Genomic DNA, 26,342 nt, shown 5'->3' on the forward strand with positions numbered 1-26,342 from the left:
ACTGATATTCCTTGTAAAAGGATATAATCTTAATCTGCAACTTTGTCAAAATAGACAGTCAAAAGTAGACTTTTGGACAGATTTTTGTGGGGAAAAATCCCTCATTCTCCTAGATATGAAATTAACTTACTTCACTTTGTCAGTGGATTGATTTATTGAATGAATGCAACTAGGTAATGAATTATTTTGTAATGTGGATAATGACTTCCCAACTTATCTCTACATTCAACTATGTTTTCATATGCTATATTGGATTTCCTTAAATTTCAAAGAGAGTTCTTATATGAAATAGGTCCTCAGTGACAGTTGACTCACTGTTTTCTTATATTTCAGAGTTGATAACTATTCAGAGAGAACAAATGCTTCATCAGTTACATCTGAAGGAAATGAAGAGTACTTTGAAGACAGCGTTCCACCACCAGATGAACCGCCACGGGAAAGTACCAGTGAAAGTAGATTTCGAGTAAGTCACTTTAGTGAAAGTCATATGACATCTTCAAATGGGACTAGCTCATCATCTTTGTCACTATTTCATTCGGAAGTACAGGAAATTTTGCTAAGGTGTAGCGGGTGCCCTAAAAATGAACGCGAAACAATACAGTTTTCATCAAAGAAATTATTTTCCATAATGAAAAGTAACAGAAGTAAAAACAGGACATTTTCTTCTGACTTTAACTTTTCAAGAACTTCGAGAATCATTATAGAAAGTGAAGATCTAGATGTGGCACCATGCCCTCCTGCCCATCTGTTTCTTTCTAGAGACCAAGTCCGACTTCTGGAAGAAAATGTGAGAAATCAAAGCCCTCCAAAATCCAAAGCCACATTAGAGAATAAAACTACCACCTCTCTGTCCTCAACCTCTCTAGAGCCCTTGATTCAGAATCAACATTCTGCTACAAAGGACCTTTCTCCCCAAGCACAAGCTTCTTTTTCCAGACAAAAGGCTACTCAGAATCAAGGATTTTCCAAAGCCCAATTTATTGGTCAAGCCCACCAATTTTTTAACAATCAGTCATCAGTCAACAGGCAGCCTGAGAGTGAGGCCAGATACTTTGCTCTGCCTCAAGATTTGGTGAGGGAATCACTTACTAGCCGCACCCAAGACTCCTTCCAGACTGCAGACATGGATGGGTGCCAACATCTGGTCCAAATTCCACAGTCTGCTGAGACTCAAGATCCAGTCAAGGGCCTAGGGTCTGATACAAAACACTCAGATGAGGCCCAGGATTCTGTCTGGTCTGAAGAGTCAAACAAGATTAAATATTCTATCCCAGGGCAAGACACTATTTTAAAGGATGCCAGACATCTGGTTTTACCTCCGAGCCCAAATTCAGTTGATAAAGTGATGCCACAACAAGAGCATGTTAAGAGTGAAGGCCAGAAACAAATTGCTTCCTCAACATTAAACGAGTCTCCTTCATATGGCTCACTGCCTCTCATGACCAGGCAGAAAAAGAGAAGAAAAACCTCACACAGTAACAGTGAACTTAGCCTCAAAGATCTGCCTCAGAAGTCAAAGAAAACACCAGTTTCACAGATACTTCAGACCACAGCATGTCACACTTCAGAGTGCAGCCAGTTAAGATATGAGCATAAAACTAAGAAGAAAGAGTTACATCAAAGAAAAGGTGTATCAGGTATAGCATTGCATTTTACGTATGCTTTCAAGCTTGTCCCTCCTTATATTAGGAAGTATTACAGGAAAAGACAAGCAAAATTCACTCCACGTTTAACAGAATGTAGAGATTTTCTGCCGAAACCAGATCAGTCACTATGTGCAGAGAAAGTTAATTACATAGGGTCTGTTGAGGAAGAAGGAACCAGGGGGAGTACTGAAAATGAAGAGCAGCATGGCAGAAACAATAAAGAACCAGAAAACATTTCACAAGAAATTCCATCTCAGCTAGAACAGTCTTTTATGGTCAATACTTATCAACAGAAAGTACCTTGTCCTTCATTAATAGAAACAAACAGGATGAATAAAGAGTCTCTTGAAGATCCAAAGGAAATGGATATTGGAGAGTCTTGTGCCCCAAATAGCGAAACAACATCTGACCTGCCTGTAGCAAGGCAAGAGACATCTTTAGAAGAAGCCATATCAGAACCTTTGCAGAAATGTGTTTCCTCTCCTCAGATGGAGTCAGACAGAAACATGAAAACATGGGAGGACCTACGAGGTTCAGAGAATTCAAATCCTGCCCTTTCAAGCAGAGAGGAGTTACCGATGAATATATCAGAAATGCAAAGATGCTTCTCACAGGGGAATACAGACAGAAAAGATCTTCTTGAAATTGTTCTGGAGTCTTCTGACGTCAACTTGTTCATTCCCCTAGGAACCGAAAAGCATAAAAGCAGTGGACAACCAGCAGTTGTAGAAATTCAGGAGAGGCCAGAGGATGTAACTGAGAAGGAAAAAAACGCATTAAGAGTTCACGTGATGGAAAATGACATAAGCGGAAGTGAGGAACTCGAATGCAACACTAGAAGCAACATTAACAATATGCAAGAGGAACGAATATCTCCTGCGTTTCATGAGGCCACTCACACTGCCCTTTCTTTACCACCTCGTATGAAAATGCAGAGTGGATTAAAAACCAAGATGGATACATCAGAAATAGGACTTAGTTTTTCTGCAGTAAAGCCAGACGAATTACCAGATGACAGGAAAATATATTTTTCCTTTGAGAAGAACTGTCTAGTTAAAAAACCACAAGAAGACAACAGAGAGGAAGAACAACAGGCTCCACAAGAAGCAGCTTTGCAGCTAACGCCAGGTTTCAGGTTCAGCCTACGACTACAGCAGAAGCCCACGTATGTCCAATTGGAACCAGGACAGAATAGTTCAAAAGGTCGAACCACTCAAAATAAAGACCTCGGTGTTTACCCACAAACTCTCTCTACAGAGACAACTGTGGAGACTAACCCACACCCCATGATGGATCCATTTCAAGTTGAGGTGAAGCAAAGCACAGACAGACCTACAGGCAGGGAAACTGCAGACCCAGTGCATCCTCTCACCATGTCCGAGAGCTTGCCAATTTTGACTGAATCAACAGAATGTGGTGTCCCTTTGGGTGGAAGCCCTGAGAAGTTCCTGGATGCTCAGACTGCAGAAGTAAAGCAGGACTTAGAAGGAGTTTTACCTGAAGTAGCCCTGGGGTCTTTCCATAGGCATATGCCTCCTTTATCAAATTTGAAAAGGAAGAAAATCAGAAAAAAAAAATCAGGAACCACAAATGTACTCGGTTTCAAATGTGTGATTACGAAAGTAAAAAAGCCACCAAAATGTCACAGAAGAAGATTAAGAAGCAATTTCAAAATCATGATTAAACTCATACTTCAGGATAAATCCATGGCAGATATGCTTCTGAATGTTACTGACCCTTGTCTGTCTATTTTGCCCCACGTTAGAATGCACAGCAGGTTAAACATAGGGAATCACGGTCATACCGAGCTAAAACAAGAGACATCAGAAGCTGAAAGAGAAGAAGACTATTTAGATATCATTAATAAAGGAAGTGACTCTGGAAACACAGTAGAAGCAGCTCGGTTGCAGGAGGAAGTGAGTGGGGACCAGGAAGCTTCACCAGAAGCAGTCCTTGAGGATCGCTGGAACCTCAGATTGGATGAAGATCCAGAGAAAGAGCTCAAATCCATGAAAGAAATGCAACAACCAATCACATTTGCAGAAGTCACGGCAGAGTCTATTCACATGGCCACAACAGGCCCAGTTCATGTTGAGAATATGGAGAAAAGCCTGATAGCACCCACAGATTTAAGATGCACTGAAGATGATTCCGAGATATCTGCTCCCACATCAGAAAAATCACTGATTGGAGACCCTTTAAACCAAACAAGAGAAAGTGATGTACCAGATGATGGAAGTGATACCAGGGAAACAGGTTACTGTTTTGCAGCAATGAAGGCGGAACGACCCAAAGATTTACCAGCAATGTTCCCAAAGACTTTTAATTGCCACATGCCTGTCTTATCTCATTCTAAAGTGAAGAAAACTAGAGTAAGATTTTCACACATAGAATGTAGAGTGAACTCCAAGTCTGTACCTATGAAGGCACTGAAGCCATCCATTTCACAAATGTGTGATATCACAGGTCATCAAAGAAAGAAACTGGAATCTGACTTTAAGGCCAAGCTCAAAAAGATCGGCCAAGCTAATGGACTGGAATATGAATTTCTAAACACCCTTTACTCTCCTGTGCATAGCAGGTTACCAGGAGCGATAAAGAGCTTCTCCCATGTTCAACCAAAGCTCCGGGGTCTAGCCGTTGAAGACAGACCACTGTATGTTGATTTTTTTGATGAGAGAAATGCACTCTGTGACAGAGATGAAAAAGGACAAGATGTAGAGGAAAAGGAGCAAAAGACTTTGCTAATAACAGCTCCGCAGCATACCCAGTACCTCTGGATCAATGGATGTCGAGGAAAGGAGACTCACCTTGCTGAACCAGATGCAGGCCTGCACCGTTTAACACAGGAGCAAGATACACAGCACCAAACATGCTTTAAACAAGCTGCTTTGCAGACTGATGTCCAGATGGGTCCTCGAGAAGCTAAGGAACTCCTGAAGACCAAGAAACCAGAAGATGACCTAACAGCCCCTGCGGGTCTGGAGGTTCTACCTCCCGAGGCAGGGAACTCAACACCTGTGAAACTTTTGAACATTCCAACAGAGTGTGGTGTAGCCTCTGGTGGAAATCTTACAAGGGAACGAGGTTCTTATTCTGTGGATAAAAATTCAGCGTTACCAGAAAGTTTGCAAGTGACCTTCTTGCAGTCTTCTGATTCTGTTGACACTTTCGTTTCTAAATCTCAAAGAAAGAAAAACACACTAAAATTAGCAACAAAGCAAACAACAGTGAGTCGTAGATACAGAGCTATGAGAGAACAAAACCTATACACTCTGTGTATGCTCCCTGACAGGCAGAGAAATGCATTGCAATGCAATTTTCAAATGAAGGGTTTACAGCAAAATAAAAACACAGGAGATATGTGTTCACCTGTCATTCTCTCCAGGGTGCCTGTTTGGCCCAACACCAAAATGAGCATCGGATTAAATGTGGAGACAGATACCCAAAGGATAACAAGGCTTGATCATACGCAAATGCAAGAGAAATCACCCAATGAAAGAAAAGTATGTTGCCCAGCTTCTGTGGATATGAGTACTTTACCTAACAGTGTGAAAGACAGGAAGGAGAAGGGGGCAGGGGAACAAGATTTACCAATTCCAGAGAGTGGCCAAGGCTTCATATTTAGTACATATCAGGAGCAGGATCATGACCTTATCAAATCAGATGAGGGGCAGAAACAAATAGGAAGTATAAATATCCATGTACAACCACAAACACATTTTGCAGAAAGTATTTTGAGCTCTGCTTCATGCCCAACATTGGATCCATTTCAACCGAGAAAGCTAGAGAGCAATGCTAGGTTTTTTCCTCCAACGTCAGGAGAAGCAAAGTTTGATGAAAAAATATTTTCTGCAAGAGAAGGTGGTGTTCCATCTGAGGCAAACCATCAAAAGGAACAAGCTGGTGGAACTGAAAAGGAAGAGAAAGTGACTTTAGATTTCTGCATGGCTGCTTTATCTCTATCCAAAGGCAAGAGAAACTTCAAACAATATTCAGACATGAAAATCTTGATGAATCCCAAATATGGAATTTTAAAAGCAAAGAAACCACCCATTTCACACATGCTCAATATCAAGGGTGGTGCTAGACGAAATCGCAGGAAAGAATTGCGATATAACTTGAGCACCAAAATGGGACAGGTAGGTCAGGGTACAAAAATGGCAGAGGGCAGGGACTCCCTCCTGAACATCATCTCTGCCATTAATAGATATAGTGACCGAGAAGGGGAAAAAGACATGTTAGGAGAAAAAAGACTCAGTTCCGAACAAGTAATGCAAAATATACCCCCACATGAAGGGAATATGACTCCAGATCACCCCAAAGAAGGTGATCTTCAAGATGAAGAAAGTGAACAGGAGATGTTACTAAAAGTAATTCCACAGCACAGCCAACATTTCATACTCTGTTCAGACCAGACGAAGGAGCTTGAGCTTCACAAACCAGGAAACAAAGGATGTGGGGAAACTCTGTTTTTTACCAAACAGGACATCCCCCAGCGCACACCAGATCCAGTGCAGGCGACACAGCCAAAGAGCAGCCAGCAGACACAAAACGGCACAGTGTGGTCAGCGAGTTCAAACCTTCCTCTTCTAAAGTCAAACGAATCACTAACCGGTCAAGTTGTAATTGATACAATGAAATGTGACGTCCCAAGTGATGAGAGCCACATGGGAGAACTGGATGATCATGGTAAAGAGGAAAAGTCAGAGTTTAAAGAAGATCTACAAGCACCTGTCCCTGAGTCTTCAGCTACTGCCACACCTGATCCCCCTGACCCTAAACAGGGGAGAAAGACATTTACATGTAGAGCCTTAAAAAGTAAAATGAGTCCCAAGTGTGTTGTTATGAAGGCAAGAAAGGCACCAGTGTCACAGATATTTAACATCCCTGGGAATGGCTGTCTGAAAACCCTCCCTTCAAAAGCCCTGCGATCACAGATCATTGAGTTTTTGATTGAGATAAAATCCTCTGGGGCGCTAGAAGATGTTACTGCAGAGAGGAAGGAAGGAGAAGCCCAAGAATTGCTGGCAGCAATGCTGGAGTTCTGGGAGGCAGCCACACTTGCTTTACCTGTGTTGAAAAGAGAGAGAAACCACTCAGAACTTACAGACAAGATAAATAAAATGAGTCCCAAATGTATCACTTTGAAGGCAAAGAAGACACCGATTTCCAAGACATTTAATGTCACAAAATGTGGTGTGCCAAGCCGTGGTAGGCAATTTGAAGGCAAGTTCAAAACCATGAGGAAACAAGGTCAGCCACTGGCAGTAGCCACGCCGAAGGCCACTTCCTCTCCCATGTCGGTTTCACTGGACATGAAGGTGCATAACAGAACCAAAGTAGAGACAGACATGCCGGGGAAGACGAGGTTCCATCCTGAGCTACAACGGCAAGGGCACTGGCCAGATGGAGGGGGAGCCTCGTGTCCCCGTTCTAGGGCCGAGAGGGAAAAGGCCAGGAAGGAACTCAAAGGCCACGGTAGAGAAGCGACGCCTCGGAATTTCCAGCACCTCACTTCCAGTGCTCACCATATTAAGGAGGCTCGCTGTGTGAAATCTGATCTCAAACGGAAGTATTCAGCAAGGGGAAAAATCCCAGAATCACTAACCATAGCGGAGGAGCTGCAACAACGCACGTTTTTTGCACAAAGTGTCTTGCATTCTGTGTCTTCCTCTATTTTGAATTCACTTCCATCTGAGAAGGCACCAAAAAGGACAAAAACACAGAGGTCAAGGATTTTATCTCCAGCGACAGACAAATCACTCGGCGAATCTTTAGCTGTTAAAGTACCAAGTGACGTCCTGCCTGAAACAGGCCCAGCAAAGGAACCTGCTAGTTCTAGTCCAGAGGGAAAGAAAGAATTACAAACGGATTTACAAGGCAGAGCCCTACAGTCTTTCGGTATCTCCAGGCCGGATTCATCTGAAATTAAAGGGTTGAGAAATGTAGCACTGATCCCTACGTCTCCAACTGGGGAAGCCCAGATGGCATCAGTTTTGAAGACAACTAACACCGCTAGTCCCAGTGCCCCCAGCCATGGAAAGGAACTGGTCTACACCTTTGATAACATGGCCAAAGAGTTATCTCAGAGTATGTCAAATATATTTATGAATACTTCTTTTTCACCTACACCTGTTTCACCTGCCACCAAAACACAGAAAAAACGGAAAGCCAAGAAAGACCCAGTCGAAGTCAGTATTATACAGCTAAAACCAGAGGACAGGAAACGAGTGTGTAAAAGGTGCAGCGCCTTGGGCACCACATCTCAGTCAGGACGGCAAAATGAAAGAGAGGGCAAGGAAGTTGCATTCAAAACAGAAAGTAGAAAAGATGAAAATATGCTTATTACAGAGCAAGACATGCAGCAGCAAACACTAGTTTCAGAAAATATATTGGAGTCTACCTGTTCTCCTCTGATAATTCCATTTCAAACTGAAAAGGTGAAGAAGAACATCCCACCATATACAAACATACTGCATAGAAAAAGTGAAAAGATTTCATGTGTAAAAAGAGAGAAAGCGATGGTCGATGGTCTTTTAATTGATGAGGCAGGGTGTAGGACTCCATCTGCTGGGAATCCCACAAGAAGGCTGGATGCTTCCAGTCCAGCTCCCCTACAACCTGGAGAAGAGAAAGACATAAAAACTCAAAAAGTAACAAAATACGCAGCTGATCAAAATATCCCACTTCCCAAGTCAGGAATCTCAGCGCTTGGAGATTCACCTATTGAAAGCTGTAGAAGGAAAGTGGGTGGTTCTATTGTCAAGAAACATAAAGAGTTGCAAAGAGATTTACTAACAATATCCACAACGTCTGTTTTGTCTGAATCTAGAAGGCAGAAAAAAGCGCTAAAATTTCCAGAACGGAAAGATCTTATGGGTCCCAGATATACAACCATGAAGACAAAGAGGCCTCTTTTTTCACAGGTGCTTAATATCACTGAGCATGGTCATCAGTACTGTGAAAAGAAACAGGAATGCTATTTAAAGTCTGTGATAAAAGACAGGCAACAACATAAATGTATAGCTGATGCATTTTCATCTCTCACACCTGTTTCAATGGATAACAAGATAGATATTGAAATTGATAGCACACTCACCACAGGGACAGATCAACCAAGAGTACAAACACACAACCACACCTGCCCAGAGCTAGAGAAATCACTGAGTGTTGGGGAAGCATGGGAGGCCAATTTGATTGATACACAAAGCAGATCCAGCAACACAGGGGGAGTGAGTGTGCCACATGAGAAGGAAGAGGAAAACATCCCAGAAATATCAGCAGAATCAGTTCCACACGAGAGCCAACATCTCCATTTCACTTCTCATCATGTGAAAAATCTTGGCCCTTGCAAATCAAAACCTAAACTGGATAGTTCAGAAGTTAGAAGTACTTGGGATCTGTCTTGTGCGGCACAAAACATGAGGCAAGAAGAACACATTAGAAAAACTATTTTAAAGCCTGTCTCTAAAAGCGTGATGACTTTAATTCGAGTCCAAACACTGAAGAAAGTTCTTCACACTCAAGAGGAAATCCAACACATGGCAGATCTAAAGACCCCATTTCCAGAAGCTAGGAAATCAGAGACTGGTTCCTTACACTGCGATGGTGTCTGGGATGGAAATCCTACGAGGAAACGAGATAATCCTATTTTTAAGAAAAAGGCAAGGAGTCAGAGTGACTTACTGGGAACAGTCTTAAAGCCTTTAGGTTTCTCCAGCCTTGATTCATCTGAACCTGAGATCCAGAGTCATACAGCAGAGGCTGTAGGCGAGAAAAGCACAATGAGTCCCAAGCAGGCAGCTCTGGAGGCAGGGACGCTACCAGCTTTACAGGAGCTTGATAGCACGAGGTGTCTTACCGGAAACCATAGAGAGAAAAGCCACAAACTGAAGACCAAGGCAAGAGAGAAGCGATGGAATGAAGGTGCGAGAGAGACATTATTCCATGCCAGTGAGGGAGCTAAGAGTCCACCAACCACGTTAGTGACTGATAAACTCTCATTTGATACAGCAGTGAGGGACAGTCTGGATAACCATGGAACACTTCACAAAAATCTAGGTGATTTTGTTACAGAGAAAAAGGCAGAGCTGGACAAAAACTTAGCCACAGTTCTCCTGGGGCCTTTCGATTTATTCATGCCTGTTTTATCTGACTCTGAAAGCCAGATAAACACAGTGCAAGAGAAAATCATACCAAAACGCAAATGTTCGGTGATGAAAAAAAAGGAGCCACTCATTTCACAGCTACTTAAAATCAGTAGACAATCTGCCACAAAACAGAGGACGAAATTTAGATCCAAGGTAGAAACCAAAATGAAAGAGATGCACTCAGGTAAAAATGCAACTGATATGTATACAAATGCCACTTACTTCAAAGTGGATACCTCCAACATTAGAAGGCAAAGCAGATTCCAAACAGAGGCAGACAGAATATCAGGGTTTAACCCTGTACAGCCAACACACACTCAGCTGCCAGTCGAAGACAGAGTGGTTTTACAGTCACGTAATGCCACAGGTCCTGCTGCTTTAAGCATTAACAAAGAACAGGAGATAGACACACACACAGAGAAAGCTGTGTTAAACACAGACCTAAAATCTACAGATGCTTCTCCATCTATTCCACCACATACAAAAATGGAGCAGTCACCTAACACCTCGAGTAACTATGAAGAATCTTCTGAAAAGAGAAATGCCCTAAAGAAAGCAAAAGGTATGGAGGAAAAAGAGTGTGAACAACAGGTCTTGTCTGGAACACCTTCACAATATACCCAGTCACTTGAGTTTCTACAAAAGAAACAGCAAGAACTATGTGTCTCAGGAAACATCCAGAACTCTGCTTATGCTTATACACCTCCATACCCCCAAATCCTAAACCATCAAGCTAATGCGAAAGCAGCAGGTGTAGAAAGCACTGTGCCTACTGAACAGGTAAAATCAAAGGCAAAGAAACCATTTGTTTCCCTGATGTATAACACAGCAGGGCATGGAACCCGAAGCCATGAAAAGGAGACAAGGTTTAACACCAAGAAGCAGAAGCCAGGGTTCCAGCAAGATAAAACTGAGGTAGAATTCTCTCTGAAAACTATCTGTGACCTTGAGTCTATTCCACCTCAAATTCAAGAGTTGATGGAAGCGGAAAGGGAGAAAGGCAAGCCACCAAGGCCAGAGAAATCGCTGAACACAAGACAAATAGCATTTTCACAGTCTCTTGCTAAGAGTGCCAAATCCAGAAATAGGAAAACCCCGGGACAGTGTATCAGAAAGCAAGAAGAAAATTGCCAAATTGCTTCGCTGGACCTCTTCCCACAGTGTAGATATCGATTCGTGATGAGACAGCAACTGAAGAAGAGCCCCACCCATGTCAAATACACAGTAAATTTGAAAAGAGAAGCACATCCTGCTCAACCTTCACCAAAGAGAGCAAGCTGCTCCACCACATTTGACATCTCAAGAGTGAGAGTACACACACAGCGCCAGCGCCTCATCGCCCTGGGAGTAAAGGCGGGAGACAGAGACAAGGCCCAACCTCCAGTGTCAACTCCGCAGAGGACGGAAGTATCTGAGAAAACAGATATTTCTTTAAGTTCAAAAGGACAGAATATGTGTCTTCCAGAGTCAGGTGCTTCTCAAGAGAAGACTTGCAAGGAACAGGATCTGCTGAAAGAAGGAAGTAATTCAAGGACACTGGTGGAGCCTACTTTGTACTCCATTACGGAAACCTCTCATTTGGAAAATACCATTCCAAATCAACTGGCAAGAGATGGCTTAAGAGAAACTGATACCTTACAAGGTTCAAAAGGACAGACATTTCTTTGTGCAAACGCAGAAGCCCAGCAATATACACCTGCAGTGGAGATAGGAGACGTGAAACCAGATCCCATTCCGGAACGTCTCCTGGATTCAGCATCTTGCCCCAGTGGGGCACTTCATGTGAGAGAGGCAGGAAATGCAACACGGAAAGAAAAAGTTAGCATCCCTGTTGTTTCAGACGTCAATCTATGGGAAACCGAGATGCCAAAGTTAACGAACCTTCTATTAACATCAAACGAACAGAAAATAAACTGTTCCCAAAAAGGGAGGACAGAGCAGCGAAACAGTTCTAACCAGAAGAAAGGAAATCTTCTGGAATTCATTTCCTCTTGCATATTGTATCAACTCCATATTGAAAGGCGAAAGAAAGAAATCTCAGCCAAAGGAATGAGTTCAGCGGTTTTGAATCCAGTGGTCCAGAAAGCATCAAACACAGTAGATACTCCAGTGGATCAACCTCCGTGCTCAGGAAGAAGAAAAGGACATCAACACGAAAGTACACACAAGGCTCTCCCAACATCTCTTTCTCATTCTATGATGAATATATTTCAGATTAAATTGCCAGGAGTAATGAAGGCAACAAAGGAAGTCGATAGTCCAAGGCACCACAGTTCAAACACAGAAGGAACTGGCTTGCCTGGTGCAGGAACAGAAGAGCAACCAGAATGCGTACAACGTATTTGGCCAAATCTTGCTTCTGATCCTTCAAGAGATATACTATTTCAAAGTAAGATGCCGTATGAAAAGACAGTATCGGAAGAAGTAGTTAGCACTGTGGAGTATACTCCAAGTACAGAAGGACTTGGTTCACATATTACAGGAAAAGGAGGCCAGCAAGAGAAATGCATGCCTGAGACCCTTCAGAAGTCCACATCTCACCCCCAAGCAGGTCTCCACCAAACTAATATCTCAGTGCAAGAAGTAAAGTTTGATGACACAAGTAAGATGCATTCCGAATATTCAACTCCACAGGCTAAGGAAGCATTAAAAGGAATGGATGTTATTTTTGGATATACACAAAAAAGTGAAAAAGGACAGAACTTACCCAGCGTGGAACAAAAGCAGCAGCACCTACTGATTCCCTCTGAGAATTTTCGCTCCCTGAGAATTCCCTCTGAGCATACATCTTACCCTCAAAACAATCCCTGGCTCCTGCCGCATTTAATGCCTCAGAAGAAAGAAGCATTATCCGAAGTAGGTAATGTGTCGAGCAGGACAAAAGGATTAGACTTGATTTCTAAAGAACAACTAAATACTCAACGTGAGTGTGGCCTGGAATGGACTGTACCCTCAGCTCCTCCAACGCAAATGACGAGACACAATACAAGGCCACCTTTAGAATCATCCAGTGAAACTGCAAAATATCAGAATGTCTCACTGATAAAAGGAAAGAAATTATTATATGGGGAGCAGACAATTGATTCAATAAAAAAAGTTAGCTCCCCCAAGCTAAGTGTTAGAAAGAAGGTGCCCTTACGTAAAGCATGTCGAAAAAAACTACGAAAAGAGGTGTGTCTACCTGGATTTTTTTCACATTCTCTTTCTATCCATATGCTTCCTTTGCCTGAAAATAAAAGACAGAAGAATGACCTAAAACAAGAAGTTGAGAAAGACATGGTATCCACCCAAAGGACTTGGGAGAAATTGATATTTTCAAACATATTTAATACCACTGACTGTGGTGGTCCAGGCAACAGACCAGAACTGCCGAGAAAGATAAAAGAGAAAACGGTAAATTTGAACCATAGAAAGGTTAAACCTGATTTGGTTGTGACAGATGTATATGAGTCCATCTCTTCTCTCAAACTGAATATAAAGACAGCTGATGAGATTACCTCAAATAATGTAAAACGAATTAAACAACTTATATCTCAGAGAAAGGAGATTAGAATAAAGGGAGTCGATGTGAAAGGAACAGTGGATCCCAACGTTACCTTGAAGGCAAAGAAACCATCACGATCACACATGCTCAGTGAAAAGGAATTGCCAGGGCAGTTGAACATTATACAGCAAGAGAGCGAGGGCCAGATAGGCAAAGGTATGTCAGGTGTGAAGCTGACAAACTTGTTTGCCTCTGTACCATCTCTGTCACCTCTTGATTTGAATTTAAGAACAAAAGGCGGAAGAGATTCGTCAAGAATACCACAGAACTGCCTTCCACCACTAAAGCTCCAGGCAACATCAAATATCAGGAAAGCGTCATTTGCAGAGTCAATTAATAGAGAGAGTTTAAGCAACATAATAGAATCAAAACATTGCCCACAGCAAAAGAGGGAAGACGGAGACAATATAGTATATGTGAAAGATAAAGACTGCAAAAGGGCCACTTTTAAAAGAAAGAAAAAACTTTTCAAACACACACCGCATGCACACGAACCGCAGTGGGACAATAAAGAGCGAGAGGAAATGATACAGGAAGATGAGAGTGATGGAAATGTAGTTGTGAATAAGCCCCATGCCTCCATTCCATCTTCTCACCTGGAGCAGGGTCCTGGAGTAAAAGAAGCAGCATCACAAACAGCATCATGGTTCTGCCCTCCATCACTGACCCTCCAGGAACTGTCAGATGCAGTGATAGCATGTAAGGAGCCAGCTGATGATATTTTAAGCAATATAGCAAGATCAAGATATATGTCACAGGAAAATGAAGACAGAGTGGACACGGCTTTGAAAGAGATAAGGCATCCCCAAAGAATGCCTCTGGAGGTGAACCAGTCTCCAGTTGCCCAGGAACTGCAGTTGAACATCAAAGAAAAAGAGGAAAAGATGCAGCAAGATAAAGGTAAACAAGTCAGGATTCAGAGACAGTCCTGTGTTTGCATCTCTTCTCCACCTTACTCTGAAGTGGACACAAGAAGGGGAGGAGAAGCAGTCTTGCTAAGAAAAACAAGATCCTGTTTTCTACAACCCAAACTCCAGGAGTCATCAGATATGGGAAACGTAGCATATGAAAAGTCTGTTTCTGGTGATATCTCAAACAGGGTAAAACAAGCTAAAGAACATGCAATCCAGGAAGAAGAGGAGAGAGTTAACATGGAAGAAGTCGTCCTTTCGAAGAAAAAGAATTCACCACCATCACAGAAAATCCAGCTGGACGTCAAGGAGCAAAAGAAAAAGATACATAGAATTCAAGGTGAACCAAGTGTGATTTTGATCTGTACTTCCAGACCTGCCACTTCTTTTAACTTGAACACAAGAATAATAGAAGCAGATGACAGAGCTAAAGTAACAAGATATTCTTGTTCAGAACTACCCCACCAGAAATCATCAGATGTAGTGAAAAAAGCAAATCGAGAGTCAACTGAGATAGATATCATAAGTGATGTACAAGCAGCAAAGGACTTTATGCCCCAGAAAGGAGAGGATCAAGGAGAAACAGCCAAAATGAATTATATGAGGTACTCCAAAGAAACAAGTTCCAAGGCAAATGAGTTCCCACTTCCACACATTCCCAGTAACCCTGGGAGCCACAGCCCCCAGACTAGAGATAAACCAACAAACAGACGAGAAAACCTGGGTCATGCACAGGAAAGAAAAAGTGAACTAGATGAGGTCCTGACCGGACTTTGTCTACCTCAGTTTACATCAATCAAAGGCGAGAAGGAGAACCAAGGAGCTCTCAAATCCTGTCTTCCACCGTTATGGCGCAGGAAGTCATCAGATGCACAGGAGTTAAAATATACAGTGTCACCTCTGAGTGAGATCTCAAGCGATTCAAAAAGAACAAAATACGTGACATGGGAAGAAAAGGATAAAGCAAATATTTTTGTGAGGGACCCAATGCATCCCAAGTCCTTATCTCTGAAGGTAAGGAAATCCCCGCTTTTCCGTATGCTCGAAGCAAAGAAACTGCAAGTGAACATTAAGGAGCAAGTGAAACGGGAGCAGAAAGGGAGAAGGGACACAGTTGTGATTCTGAGCAAAATCTGCCCTTTTGTCACTTCAACTCATCTTAAATCTGACACGATAAAAGAAGACAAAGGTGGTCCAGTAGTCCTAAGGCACTCTGGGCCACATCTCAAGATCCAAGCCTCACGGCCTTCAGTACAGAAAGCACCTGTAAAGTCAACTGATAGAAAGAAAGAAAGACAATATCCGCCACCAACAGAAAGGAACAGAGCGCACGCAACAGCCGTGAGAGGCGCGGTGCCTGCCAGTGGCTCAGACTTCAAGGCAAAGACGTCATCCCCCCGTGATGTGTTCGGTGTGGCCAAGCACGATGCTCTGAGCAGGAGAAAGGAAGCACGCCCAAGCGCGGAGGAGAGCGCAAAACAAGGGCAGGGGCGAACAGGAGAGCCTGGTGTGACTCCAACAAAAACCCCTCCTGCCTTGCCTTCTCCATCAGACCGTGGACTGGATGCAGGAATCAAAGACGACAAACACTCACCTGCAGTCACGGCATTCTCTCCACCCTTTCAGCTCCTTGAGTCATCGGGTGCAGGGAAAATCAGGCACGCAGATTTCAGTCAAGGTATTAGCTCGTGTAATATAACAGTAAGAGCTAACGGACGTGTGTCGTATACAGAGACAGAGATCAGAGTAAAAAGAAAAGATGAGAAAGATAGAAAACACCCCAAAATCACAGCTGTGGAAGCCCAAACATCCCCACTTACACATTTACTCAGTAGAAACAGACTGCCTTTGAATGTCAAAGAGCGAGGGAAGGAAATGCAGGATGGCAATGGTGAGCTGGGAATGGTTCTGAGGGAAACTCGTGCCTCCTTACCTTCTCCATCTTCCCTGAGACAAGACACTAGCAGAAATGAAAGGAAAGATGCAGAAAGAATAACGCAATCCTGTTTTCCACCACTGAAGATTTTTGATCCACTCAACCTAAACACAAAAGCAGATGCTAAGTCATTTGATGGTTATTTGTTAAAAAACAAAGTTAGACTCAAAACAGATAATGAAGACAGAGTGCTTCCAATATCTGTGCATCGAAAGGCAACAGAATTACCACTTTCACACAGATGTGATACCAAAGAATCACAGTGCAAAATGAAAACGCCAAAGAAAATGGTACAGAGAGAGGACAGTGAACTAGCTACAAGACTGAAAAACATCTGTACTTCTTTGCTGACTCTACCGTATCTTAAATCTGATACACCAGAAGGAGAGAGGTACGTGATAAGAATCACAAAATTGCCTCCCCCACAAGCAGAATCACCTATTGTACTTACACACAACCTAACTGACCTTCAGGGAAAAACTAAAGGGAAGGTTTGGGAAGATAAACCGGAGCCAGGTGATGCCATGCACACTGAGACCTGTGCTTCTCTCTCTTCTTCTCTTCGCCTTGATGAAAACACCAGCATAAGAGAAGAGGGCATGTCAATGTTACCAAGATCCTCTTTGCCCCCAGTAAACTTCCAGAAATCATCAAGTTCTGAGGAAGTGATACATGTAGAGTCAATGGCGAGTGATACTGTCATTAGTCCCCACAAAGAAAAATATTTGCCCCGGAACGAGAAAGAGGACGGAGTAGAAAGAAGAAACTTTGTGTCTCCCAAACACCAACGAAAGGAGATGCAGGAAAGTAAAGATGAACCAGGTATGGTTCTGACCAAATTTTCTACTTCATCCCCATCTCTCTCTGCCCTCAAATTGGATAAAGCAGTACAAGTGGATGATGAAACGCTAGCACGTACAAGGTCTATTTTGCAGAGAGTATCATTTGGAGGGAAATTATATACAGACACAACTAGTGGTGATACCACGGAAGAGGCTCAAACCCTGACCAAATCTTCTACTTCATCACCATTTCTCCCTGCCCTCAAGTTGGATATAGAAGTCCAAGTCAATGATGAAATGCTAGCATGTAGAGAATCTGCTCTGGGGAGAATGTCATATGCAAGAGAAGCAGTACATACAGAGATAATTAGTGGTAATACTGTGAAATATGCTCAAAACCGGACCAAAATTTCTACCTCATCACCACCTCTCCCAACCCTCAAATTGGATAAAGAAGTACAAGTTAATGATGAAATGCTAGCACATACAAGGTCTACCTTGAGGAGAATTTCATATGCAAAGGAGATAGTACACAGAGATTCAATTAGTAGTGACATCACAGTTCAGTTCAGCTCAGTTTCAAAAGATGGTCAAAACCTCACCAAATTTTCAGCTTCATCACCATATCGCTCTGCCCCCAGATTGGATAAAGAAGTTCAAGTCAATGACGAAATGCTAGCACTCTTTAGAAGGTCTGTGCTGGGGAGAGTAGCATATGCAGGGGAAATAGTACACAGAGATTCAATTAGTGGTGATACCATGAAAGATGGTCAAAACCTGACCAAAATTTCTACTTCATCACCATTTCTCCCCACCTTCCAATTGGATAAAGAAGTACAAGTTGATGACGAAATGCTAGCACATAGAAGGTCTGTCTTGGGAAGACTGTCATATGCAGGGGAAAGAGGACATACAGATTCAATTAGTGGTGATATCACAAAAAGTGACCAAAACTTGACCAAATTTTCTGCTTCATTACTGTCTCTTCCTGCCCACAAATTGGATAAAGAAGTTCAAGTTGATGGCGAAATGCTAGCATGTAGAAGGTCTGTCTTGGGAAGACTCTCATATGTAGGGGAAATAGCATATACAGATTCAATTAGTGGTGATATCACAAAAAATGATCAAAACTTGAGCAAATTTTCTGCTTTGTCACCATCTTTATCTGCCCACAAACTGGATAAAGAAGTTCAAGTCAATGACGAAATGCTAGCACGTAGAAGGTCTGTCTTGGGAAGACTCTCATATACAGGGGAAATAGCACATACAGATTCAGTTAGTGATGATATCACAAAAGTTGGTCAAAACCTGACCAAATTTTCTGCTTCATCACCATATCTCTCTGCCTTCAAATTGGATAAAGAAGTTCAAGTCAATGATGAAATGCTAGCACGTAGAATGTCTGCCTTGGGGAGAATTTCATATGCAGGGGAAACAGTACATACAGAGACAATGAGTGGTAATACCACGAAAGATGTTCAAAACCTGACTAAATTTTCTACCTCATCACCATCTCTTCCTGCCCTCAAACTGGATAAAGAAGTACAAGTTGACGATGAAATGCTAGCACGTAGAAGGTCTGCCTTGGGGAGAACTTCATATGCATGGGAAATAGTCCATAGGGGTTCAATTCATGGTGATACCACAAAAGATGGTCAAAACCTGACCAAATTTTCTGCTTCATCACCATATCTCTCTGCCCTCAAGCTGGATAAAGAAGTACAAGTTGATGAGGAAATGCTAGCACATAGAAGGTCTGCTTTGGGGAGAATATCAAAGGCAGGGCAAATGATACATACATATTCAATTAGTGGTGATTCCAGGAAAGATGTTCAAAATGAGGAACAACCTATTCCTGAGAAAGAAGAGAGGGACAGAGAAAAATCAGTAGATAGGAGAGGTGTGACGCACACCAAATATATAATTTTGAAGTCCAAGAAATCGCCTTCTTCATATCCACTCCACAGATCAGAATTGTATCTGAACCTTGGAGGGACAGAGCAAAAGAAACAGGAAACTCGAGGTAAACCACCTGGTAAGATGGTAAGGAATATTTATCTTGCCACACCTCCAACTAAACTGAAATTGGACAAAGGCACACAAGTAGATGAAGGAAAGCTTGGAATTAAGAAACCCTCTCTACTTCCACGAATGATTTCAGCATTATCAGATGCAAAGAAGAGAACAGATACAAAGGGAATCAGCGGTGATGTAATAAAAAGAAAACAATGCATGTCAGAGAAAGAAAAAAAGCTTGATGTGAAACATGTAGATATGAGGCTACGGACCCATCACAAAAAATCAGCGATTTCACCAATTCCAGATGTCCTTAGTACAAAGAAATTTGTGTTGAATGTTATTAAAGAGCCAGGGGAAAAAGTACACAAAGATAAAGATGAACCAAGTATGGTCCTGACAAGGACTTTTCTTTCTATCCCTTCTGCACCTCTTTATTTAGATTTAGGGAGCAAAACAGACAAAGACACACCAGAAATCACAGGATCCTCTGGTTCACAGCAACATCTCCAGGAAACATCAGATACCCAGAAAACAGCAATGAGAGAATCAGCTGCTGGTGAGAAGAAAACAGTTAAAAATGCAGAATGCTCAGTGCCAGAAGACGCCATGCAACAGTGGACATCAAACTTTGTGATCAGTGTACGGCAAAGGAGGGAACCTCTGCAAGTCAAATCTGAAGGAGATGTGAGTCGGTTACTTTCAAATTCACAGCAGGAGGACTTTTATGTCACAGGGTATGGTACTATAAAAAGTGGGAAAAGGCTAGAATGTTTCTTTGCAGGGTCAGAGGCTCAGCAAGAAAAATACAAACCAGAAACTTTGGCTACAATTCTTTCCTTCCCCATGATGGATCTCACTAAAATTGAAAGTCTGAAGAAAGAAACGGAAATAGTGAATAACTTAAACCATAAGGTAAGTCCTCACGTTCTGGTTTCACTGCCAAGGAAATTATCCAAGGAAATATATGCCACACTCGGCTCCCCTGTCAGTTCAGAAGAATTTTCTGCTTCCAAGCAAGATGTCCACCACCAACAAGAAGCTTTATCACAAGCATCTCCAGCATCTACAGATCTGTGTAAACTGGATAAGCCAGAAGAAGATGGACAAAACAATGGAAAAACAAAGGAAATGTCCCCTCCCAATGTGTTAGCACCACAGATAAAGGAACCCCTTGAGGAAATGAATCTCACAGAGTCAGATGCACTCCACAATGCAGATCAAGAAATTGTCATGAAAAAGCAAGTGGTGCTGCAGTCTGGGAGTGGACAAAAGACCAGAGTGGATTCTCGTCTTTCTCTGAAAATTCCACTGCAACATGTAAAGCAAAGGACATCATTGGAAATAGATGTGCGCAAGCAAACTACAGTGTGCCCTGGAATACAAACGCTCCCGGGAATACGAACGGGTATGACAGAGTTTGATGCCCAAAGAAGGAAAAAGGAGCAGACATTGCTTGTTCCAGATAAAGAGGCACAGAGTCTAGAAGTGCTTCAGAAGTCTGTTTCCTCCTGGACTTTTCCACTTCAATCTGGAGATGTGGCGGGGGAAGACGAAACTGACACTGGCTCTACTGGAAATCTGGAGCAAAAAAAGTTAGAAATGAAAGAAGGGATATTAAGAATAGATACAAACATAGCTGTCCGTCTAGAAGAGGACAGAATAGAAATGCACAAACACACCATTGTTAATCTGGAGGAGGAGACAATAAAAATGGACACAAGCAATACCGTAAACCTAAACACAGCATCTCTAAAGGCAGAGGAGCCTCAGATTAAGACTCAGGTAATCACTCCCATGGCAAACAGATGCCCAATCAAGCAAAAACAGAAAAGGGAACGAGAAGTGTCCAGTGCAAAACATAACATTCAACTACAAAAAATGCTTCAAAAACATGCTCTGGATTCATTTTATGCCTATATTCCTCTTTCTCCCAAATTAGGAGGCCAGAAAGGCAGATTAACAATAGCAGACTTGAAAAGAGAATTGGGCCCCAAACATTTAAATATGAAAATCCGAAAACATCCAATTTCACAGATTCTAGGCAACACGGGACGAGGTACTCCAAGCAATCGAAAGAAATTAGAGTATAACTTTAACAAATCAAAGAAAATAGCTTTGAGAAGAGGAGATGCCTCAGAAATATTTATCAGAAGTCTTTCTATTTCCACAGTGAGTCCATCTCAGACTAAAGACCCAGTAAAATCTCAGACAAACCTAGAAAGTGCAAAGAGAACCCGTATTTCAGAATTCCAGAAGAAATCACCAAATACTAGTGAAACTATGAAGAGGGACAGTTCAAGCATTGTGAAAGAAGGGAACCAGAATTTTACAAACACAATTCCACAGGATTCCCAGCCCTTCATGGTAGACAAACAACAAACACGCAAACTTCCTAACACCAAATCAGAAGCAAACCTCAGCAGAGAAATAAATAAAAATTTAGCTCCACAAACAAACGAAAGGGTTGTTCCAGGCCAGGATATCTCTAGGATCATAAAAGAACGTGACGTGCTTATGATCAAACAAGAAAAGGCACCAAAACCCACTGAAACACCCACAGAGTGTCTAATCATGTCTAAAGATCCAAAGGAAAATGTGGAAAGGATTGTAAAAGAAACTGACTTGCTTATGGTTGAACAAGAAGAGGCACCAAAACCCACTGAAACACCTACAGGGCATCTAATCATGTCTGATCCCAAAGAAAACGCAGAAAGAATCATAAAAGAACCTGATTTGCTTATGGTTGAACAAGAAAAGGCACCAAAACCCATTAAAAAACCTAGAGAGTGTCTGGTCATGTCTGAAGATACAAAGGAAAGTGTGGAATGGATCATAACAGAACCTGACTCGCTTATTATGGTTGAACAAGAAAAGGCACCAAAATCCACTGAAACTGCTAGAGGGTGTCTAATCATGTCTGAAGATCCAAAGGAAAATGTGGAGAGGATCGTAAAAGAAACTGACTTGCTTATGATCCAGCAAGAAAAGGCACCAAAACCCACTGAAACTCCTACAGCATGTCTCATCATGTCTGATCCAAAAGAAAATGCAGAAAGGATCATAAAAGAACCTGACTTGCTTATGGTTGAACAAGAAAAGGCACCAAATCCCACTGAAACTGCTACAGGGTGCCTAATCATGTCTGAAGATCCAAAGGAAAACGTGGAAAAGATCGTAAAAGAACCTGACATGCTTATGATCGAGCAAGAAAAGACACCAAAACCCACTGAAACTCCTATAGCATGTCTAAACATGTCTGAAGATCCAAAGGAAAATGTGGAAAGGATTGTAAAAGAACTCGATTTGCTTATGGTTGAACAAGAAAAGGCACCAAAACCCATTAAAAAACCTAGAGAGTGTCTAGTCATGTCTGAAGATACAAAGGAAAGTGTGGAATGGATCATAAAAGAACCTGACTTGCTTATGGTTGAACAAGAAAAGGCACCAAAACCCACTGAAACTGCTACAGGGTGTCTAATCATGTCTGATCCAAAAGAAAATGCAGAAAGGATCATAAAAGAACCTGACTTGCTTATGGTTGAACAAGAAAAGGCACCAAAACCCACTGGAACACCCACAGAGGGTCTAATCATGTCTGAAGATCCAAAGGAAAATGTGGAAAAGATTGGTAAAGAACCTGACATGCTTATGATCCAGCAGGAAAAGGCACCAAAACCATCTGAAACTCCTACAGGGAGTCAAATCATGTCTGAAGATCCAAAGGAAAATGCGGAAAGGATCGTAAAAGAACCTGACTTCCTTAAGGTGGGACAAGAAACAGCACCAAAACCCTCTGAAACTGCTACAGGGTGTCTAATCATGTCTGAAGATCCAAAGGAAAATGTGGAAAGGATCGTAAAAGAACCTGACATGCTTATGATCCAGCAAGAAAAGGCAGCAAAACCCACTGAGACACCTACAGGGTGTCTAATCATGTCTACAAATCCAAAGGAAAATGTGGAAACTCACATGAAAAGCACCCTAAATATGAACAGTTCTCCCCCAAGGGTAGAAGAACCACAAGATGAGACTCAACCCGTTGATATCACGGGGTGTGCCTCGCCACTCGATCATAGGGATCAGAGTGAACTTGTACAGGACACAGCCATGCAAAAGGTCCAGCAACAAGAAACTTCTCTAGGAACTGTGCCTATTCAACCACAAGCTAAAGGTAATGAAAGAAAACCAGTGGGATATAGTCCAAGTGCAGGAATTATGATTCCTATTTGTGAAGCAATTAAAAATGTTCTTGAATCCCAGATAAAAAACATAATTCAAAACACGTTTTTTCCTAAAAACTTTGAAAAAGCAAAAGACAATAAACCTGTTGATTGGAAGTCACAATGTCTCACAAGGGGTCCAAGTACACTATCCATGACAATACATCCTGAATTGCAGCCAAAACCTATTCTAGAAAATTTTACTTGCAAAGAAAAAGTTAAGCTCACAAATCATTTAGAGTCGAAAGCACCTGAAATAAGACTGAATTTGATACCAGAGGTGGTAAAACAATCCTTCCAAAGGTTCAGCTTTTATCAAAACTTGGCTGTTTCAAAACATAACAGTTGGAAGCTCTACCCAAGACATAAACAAATGTTCTTTTTGCCTCTGGAAGGGATTGATACTATAGAATTTAACCTAAAACACGAATCCGAAAAAGACTCACTTCCTGTCAATTGTATGAAGTCACTGATGGTTAATGTTTCAAGAGGTAGTGAAGAGGCAGTGAACATTACAAAGTTAAAGAGGATGAAAGCGCTAGAAAGTGGAGCACCTTCACTGACTTCCGCTAGAGAGAAAACATTGCCTCATATTCTCCAGAACTGCTCAGTAGGAGAGAAAAACAAACTCCTCATACACTTTTCTAAGAAGACACTGGAGATTCAAATGAAAGCCTTTCCCAGAATTGTAAGGGACTCTTACACAATGGCCAGTGCTCAGGATGGACGGAAACCTTTATCTAAATGTGTTCATTCTGTGGTCAAAGTACCAAAACGAAGAAACAGAGTTTTGTTACTCTTTGAGGAAGACTCTCTTCATCAAATAGATCTTGATTTACAATACAAATACCTCCGTTTTCTCCTGGGTTCTCCAGTTGCAAGGATGTTCCCTAACCCAATTGTATTTCCCAAACATAGTCTGAAATTACAGACAGTTGCAATATGTAAAAAAGTAGATAGCAGTGGGGAAAGTGGCGGTCATTCCATTAATACACAACCATTAGAACATATCCCTTTCAAAACACAAAGTTTCCATGAAAACTCATCATTAGTCAGAAATTTCTTGGCACCTACCCAGGTGTGTGCCCCTGACCCTGATCAACACAGCACAGTGCAGAAAGATACCATGGCTCTTTCTAAGTTAAAATCTCATGTGACTCCAGAAAAAGATAAACAATGTCATGTATGGTTTCAAGAAACAAGTACATATGAATCTGTTGATTTAATGATTCAGAAAAAGGCTCAGGATGCAGGCGGTTCCCATTCAATTCAGAATTCTGAAGATTTTACTGACAGTCAGACAGATATTGAGAATTCAGATAACTTGGAGGAATGCTCAGCTCATGATGTACATGAGAGTGAAGACTGTATCTTTTTAGATGCCACCCCTTATTTAAGGCAGGAAGCGGAGACTATTCTATTTGAATTACAGAAAGGCATACCTGTGGAAAATCTCTACAAGAGGAAGAAAGTCAAAATGGGTTTGAAACCACTTTACAGTGAAGATTCGGGTTCCCAGCATCTTCGAGGTCATCGACAACATTCGTCAATTGTGACACCCCATTCTTACGAATCCCATAAAAGCAGGATGAACAGGTCCTCCTCCAGTATTACACCACCTTCTTATGAATCCCACAGAAGCAGGAAACACAGATCGTCCTCCAAAATGACGCCATCATCTCATGAATGCCGCAAAAGCAGAAAACGTGGGTGGTCCTCCAAAATGCGGCCCCCTGACCCGTGGTGTCACAGCTCCTTGAATACCGTTGAGGTTCCATCTGTATCCTCTTCCATCTCTTTCAATGGGGAGACGCTTTCACAGACTACAGTAAGCGGGAAAAATTCTTTAGTTCCCTTAACAGAATCCAATATTAAATTACATCTTGCAAAAAGCCAAGGCAAACCTCACAGGCATTCAGAAAGCAGAGAAAGAAGGAAGGCCAAATTGGACTTCTTTAGAAAGAACAGCATGCCTTGGGAATGTGATGACAGTTATACAAAGAGTAAAGAGAAACACACAAGAAGAAAGGATGAGAGGGCTTATGCATCAGAAAGACCAGATTATTTCCCAAGTAAATACAAATCATCAGCAAAACCTCATCAAGAGGATATCAGCTTCCATTCTGAAAAAAAACAAAACCAGCCATTTTTTTATGCCTGTATACCAGCAGACTCGCTGGAGATTATACCCCAAACCATTCGCTGGACTATTCCCCCAAAAACTTTACGGAAGAGAAACTTCAGAGTTCCCCTGGTGGCCAAGATTTCAACTTCTTACAGCATATGGAACTCATCCAAAAAGTTGTTGGAATCACTGTTAGAGTCCTTCAGCTTACTTCATTAAAAATGTTAGCATTTCAAGATTCATCTCCAGAGGACAGCTGGTTGCTAAGATGATATTCTTTGCAAAATAAAATCGTATTCAGTCAAATGGCTTCCTCATGGAGTGTTTTCTAAACTGACATCCTACAATAGATTTGAATCTATTGTTCTGGGAGGGCGTGTTGGGAAAGCGAATGACTTTGGGTTTGGTCTAGCCGTGCAGGAGAGCTCTCTTTAGTTTGTTCCGTCTCCTTATAAGCCCCCAGAGGAGAAGCCCCCAGGTGCCAAAGCCCCCTTCCCACCCCACCCCACCCCAGTGACTGCAGGGTGACTTGGAAGAAGTGTAGCCCATCAATGAGGTTGAGAAAGAACAATCTGAAAGGCAGGGGGACGTAGATACTAGAGGGAGACAGTTTCAGGGAGCAGCGAGGGTTGAACAACGTCATGTGTCACAAGATACAGGAGTAAAAATACTTTCCTGAGGACCCAGGTTCCTCTGATGACTTTGTCGCCATCCCCAGTGGCGAGCAGAACCTGCAGCATCTCCATGACCTGCTCACCCCCTGCCATAGCTGGGGCATCAACACGCTTGAGGACCTCAGACCCCACCTCCAGGCTCTTAGAGGAGGCCTAGAAAAGCCAAGTCTGCCCAGGGGCTGCTGGGAAAGCCCAGATCTGTGAGGCTGAGGGTGGGGTGGTGGTGGGATTTTTAGCACCATGTGAATTTTTTTGAATGTACTTTGTGCTGGCTTAGTTCTAGTATGTTAATAAAATATTGGTCTCACTTGGGGAAAAAAAATCTTTCTTTG

At 42.2% G+C, this 26,342-nt stretch overlaps 1 protein-coding gene across 1 annotated transcript in view; it reads left to right on the forward strand.

The window, feature by feature from the left end:
- CCDC168 (coiled-coil domain containing 168) overlaps window positions 1–25,640 on the forward strand; it is a 35,621-nt gene extending 9,981 nt beyond the window's left edge. The window contains exons 4-6 of the mRNA XM_018056289.1: window positions 334–21,584; window positions 23,058–24,807; window positions 24,913–25,640. Of these exons, the coding sequence (XP_017911778.1) occupies window positions 334–21,584; window positions 23,058–24,807; window positions 24,913–25,555 (23,644 nt within the window). The 3' untranslated portion in view covers window positions 25,556–25,640. The remainder of the gene's footprint in view (window positions 1–333; window positions 21,585–23,057; window positions 24,808–24,912) is intronic.

This window comes from Capra hircus, chromosome 12 (genome assembly GCF_001704415.2).
Source record: "Capra hircus breed San Clemente chromosome 12, ASM170441v1, whole genome shotgun sequence".
Taxonomy (NCBI): Eukaryota; Metazoa; Chordata; class Mammalia; order Artiodactyla; family Bovidae; genus Capra; species Capra hircus.